This window comes from Anarrhichthys ocellatus, unplaced genomic scaffold, assembly GCF_004355925.1.
Source record: "Anarrhichthys ocellatus isolate YVR2014 unplaced genomic scaffold, GSC_Weel_1.0 scaffold5586, whole genome shotgun sequence".
Taxonomy (NCBI): domain Eukaryota; kingdom Metazoa; phylum Chordata; class Actinopteri; order Perciformes; family Anarhichadidae; genus Anarrhichthys; species Anarrhichthys ocellatus.
In genome coordinates, this window is record NW_022285560.1 from 1 (window position 1) to 3,400 (window position 3,400).

General features: G+C 47.4%; 1 protein-coding gene across 2 annotated transcripts; it reads right to left on the reverse strand.

The window, feature by feature from the left end:
- Positions 1–6: 6 nt before the first annotated feature.
- On the reverse strand, positions 7–3,346 carry LOC116379937 (protein FAM83C-like). 2 transcript variants are annotated; one of them, XM_031841900.1, is made up of 2 exons: positions 2,485–3,346; positions 7–2,111 (listed from the first exon to the last, which is right to left on the reverse strand). In XM_031841900.1, the coding sequence occupies exons 1-2, from the start codon at positions 2,691–2,693 to the stop codon at positions 1,292–1,294; spliced, it is 1,029 nt and encodes a 342-aa protein (XP_031697760.1). In that variant the 5' UTR covers positions 2,694–3,346; the 3' UTR covers positions 7–1,291. The 2 variants fall into 2 exon arrangements, with proteins under 2 accessions (XP_031697760.1, XP_031697759.1); XM_031841899.1 differs by having other exon boundaries at positions 2,452–3,346.
- Between the last annotated feature and the right edge of the window lie 54 nt (positions 3,347–3,400).

The following is a 3,400-nucleotide window of genomic DNA, read 5'->3' on the forward strand; positions in this document are numbered from 1 at the left end:
GTTCCAACATTTATAGATTTGTTCCGAATCCGATCGGTGAGTGTGAAAGTCTGTGCACCGATCTGGTATCACGTTATCATATCATTTACACTACACAGGAACAGGAACACGTGTCATTTGCTACCTGGATCCGTACATCCTGCCTGATCGCTACTGCACATGTGCAAAGACTCCAGATGTCTCACTCGTTAGCCCCTGAAAAAACGATTTGCTGCTGATTTGTAACAATCGAGCATGTGCTAGCGGTTAGCCAGCACTAGCAAAATGTCAGCAATATTTCACACTGGAAAGATCCCACCAATAACACGTAACATGTGTTTTTACCTCGCTGGTGTCGGATCGGTACTTGGTATTGGCATCGGGAAAGAAATAACTGTATTGTGACATCTCTAATCATTATATAGTGATGCATGAGCAAAACAGGTAAAATTTAACTCGGCAGGTGTTTAATGTCACAAAAAAAAGGCAACAAGGGATCACTGCTAATGTTAGCACGCTAACCTTCAAGCTGTCCTAGCTTTCACTTTCTGAGCCAAACACACCTAACAGCAGTGTTTAAAGGGACAGATGTTTTAACCTGTACATAACCATCGCTACGTCTCCGAGCAACTCTTCCCTCAGACGCAGACGTCCCCCCAGAGGCCGGAGGCCGAGGGTCTGATTTCACATTAACTCCAAAAACGGGTTTATCCTCTCTTAATGGAAAAAACAACTGCAGTAACATCTTTGTTAATATTTCTTTACAAAATAGTTTTTAGGTAATAATTTAAATTTCAGTTTGACGTTAGGATTCTCATTGAACTCCTGGAGTATATTATAGAGACGGCAGCGTGCCGCTCCAATGAAAAACCTTTCTAGTCTCGTCCATCCTTTTTAATATTTGTGTTGAGGCAAAACTAATCTAATTTTCAGCATGATTTTCTGCTTTCTATGTGCCGTGTGTTTGTTAGGACACTGGTTCATTGAAACCTTTTGTCAGACTTCTTTTAGCCACAACATGGTGACTCAGGTAGCACTCCAAAAAAATGAATTGACGGGTGATTTTCACAGATCAATTCCTAAATCTTTTCCCGTGTGAGTAAACTTCGACACCACAAAGAGTCACATCCCTGCTGCACTAACGGATCCTCACATGATAGAAGAGGCAATATGGTCTCAAGAATCACAGAGGACAACTGTAGCTGAAGAAGAAGACGAAGGACTTCTTCAAAACAGAAGGTGACAGGAAACAGGAGGAATGAAGAGTTTGGAAGAGGGAGTTCAACACTTCAACAGAGTCTGAACTCCCGGTTTAATTCGAGGTCTTCAGCTCAAAGCGGCTGTACACCTGCTTGGACTTCGCCTGGTTGTATTGGTTCACCAGGTCCAGCTTGCTGTGGCCCAGCGTCATTCGTTTCTGGTCCTGCCGGTTCATCAGCACGGTCGGGGAGAGCGGCGGTGGCGGCGGCGGCGGGCTCTGCTGGCTCTCCGGCTCCGATTTGGAGAGGTCCGGCCCCCCCCAGGGCGCGGTGCCTTGAGGGGACGGTGACCTCCGGAAGTTGTAGTTGTCTTTGGAGGGGGGCAGGAAGAGGTCCGAGAGTTTGTTGAGGAGCTGGTTGGAGGGAGGCCTCTGCTTATGGGTGAGTTTGCCGTCGTTGACCGGGGAGGGCGTCTGGGTCTTGGGGTTGAGGATTGAGTTGGGGGTACCGGCGATGGGCCCGGCGCTGTGGAACAGGCTCGGTTTGTGGTCGTACAACCCCGACCCCTGGAACTTGGAAGAGGTGCCGCCTATATTGGACCACATGGCGTCCGTCGGCTTCGACTTGTTCCACTCGCTGCCCATCGGCTGACCGTAGGGCGGCGGCGGTCGGTCCATAGCTGGGCTGTGATTGGTTCCTCCGTTAGCGGAGACTCGTGGTCCCACTGTGACGTGACTCTGAGGCGTCAGCGTCTGTCCTGACCCTCTCCTCTCGGAGCTCAGGTGGGGGTTGCTGTTGGACTCCTTCTTGTCGTGACTTTGAGTGACTTTGTAGACGGTGTTGGAGTTCATCCCGGGTGCAGCCTTCACACTGGACATGCTGTTACTTGATTGGCTGCTGGAGTTTTCGGAGGACACCCGGTCCCTCTGCCTGCTGGAGGAGGAAGGGGAAGTCAAGATCAGTACACCAAATACTCTTTGATGATTCCGTCTGTATTTTATACCGTAGAAGTACGAGCAAAATACAAAAATAAACTGTTTCTTCAGAGAACAAACTCCAAAAAACTACAGCACATAAAATAACAACAATTATTACTGGAACCTGACTTTTGTATTAAAAAACAAAACTGATTTATGGAGTGAAACAAAGAGATTATAGATTCCCTCAGTAAAAACCTTTGACTCTAATATGTCGACAAAATTAAACAATCATTTTAAAACTGGCTTTATTCAATGTTCAAATATCTGTTCTGGAAATGTATGAAAATAAGTACATATTTGATAAGGCGGTGCCTCCAGCTTGGTACCTGTCAGAGAGTAAATCCAGCCCCATGACCGGGCCGAGCCCCCCGAGCCCCATGCCGCCGGGGGTCATCATGGCTTGGAAGGGCTGGTAGTAGGGCATCCCCTCGTCCTCGGGGTTAAAGAAGCAGTCTATGATCTGAGAGTCGGCGTACAGACAGCGGAACTCCCTGTCGAAGCTGTCGGTGATGCGACCTGAGAAATGCATCATCATGTTGCTGTGCACCTGAGCCGACAGCCAGGTGAAACTGGAGAGGAGACACAATATGAGAGACCAGTGAGCTGCAGCGGAGGCGACCTGGGATATTTGAGAGAAACTGTGTTTTAAGGGCCAGTGTGAAGCATTCAGGGGGATCTATATGCAGGCATGTGTTTTCCTGAGCTCAGAATGAGTCACATCTACATAGAGAGTCCTCTTCACAGAGTCCGCCATGTTTCTACAGTAGCCCAGAGCGGACAAACCATACACTGACTCTAGAGTCCAATATGCTGTTTATGTTATATGTATATATTTTTGCACTATTTAATTGTACATGTTTTCCAGTAAAACATTATGACGGTCAACTTGAGAGTTTTAGGTATAAGTCATTTGTAAATCTGAAGGAAGTCTGGTCGCGGTTGCAGACATGCAGTAGTTCAATGATCATCGCGTGAGGTCTCCTGTAGGTTTAATCTTGGGGTTTACGGCAAAGACGAGGTAGGGAATCAACTTTTACGGTTACGGCTTTGCTAGTTTTTCCCAAAAGGTGACGAGACGACCCCATTCTAGCCAACGACAATGTGCATCAGACACACACTGTGTGTAACCAGACGTCAACCTCTGGTTCTTTAAGTGAAGTCAAAGCTTCATGTGTTAAAGCTGCATTCTCCCTAGTCTCCACCAGGGGGCGACTCCTCTGGTTGTATAGAAGTCTATGAGAA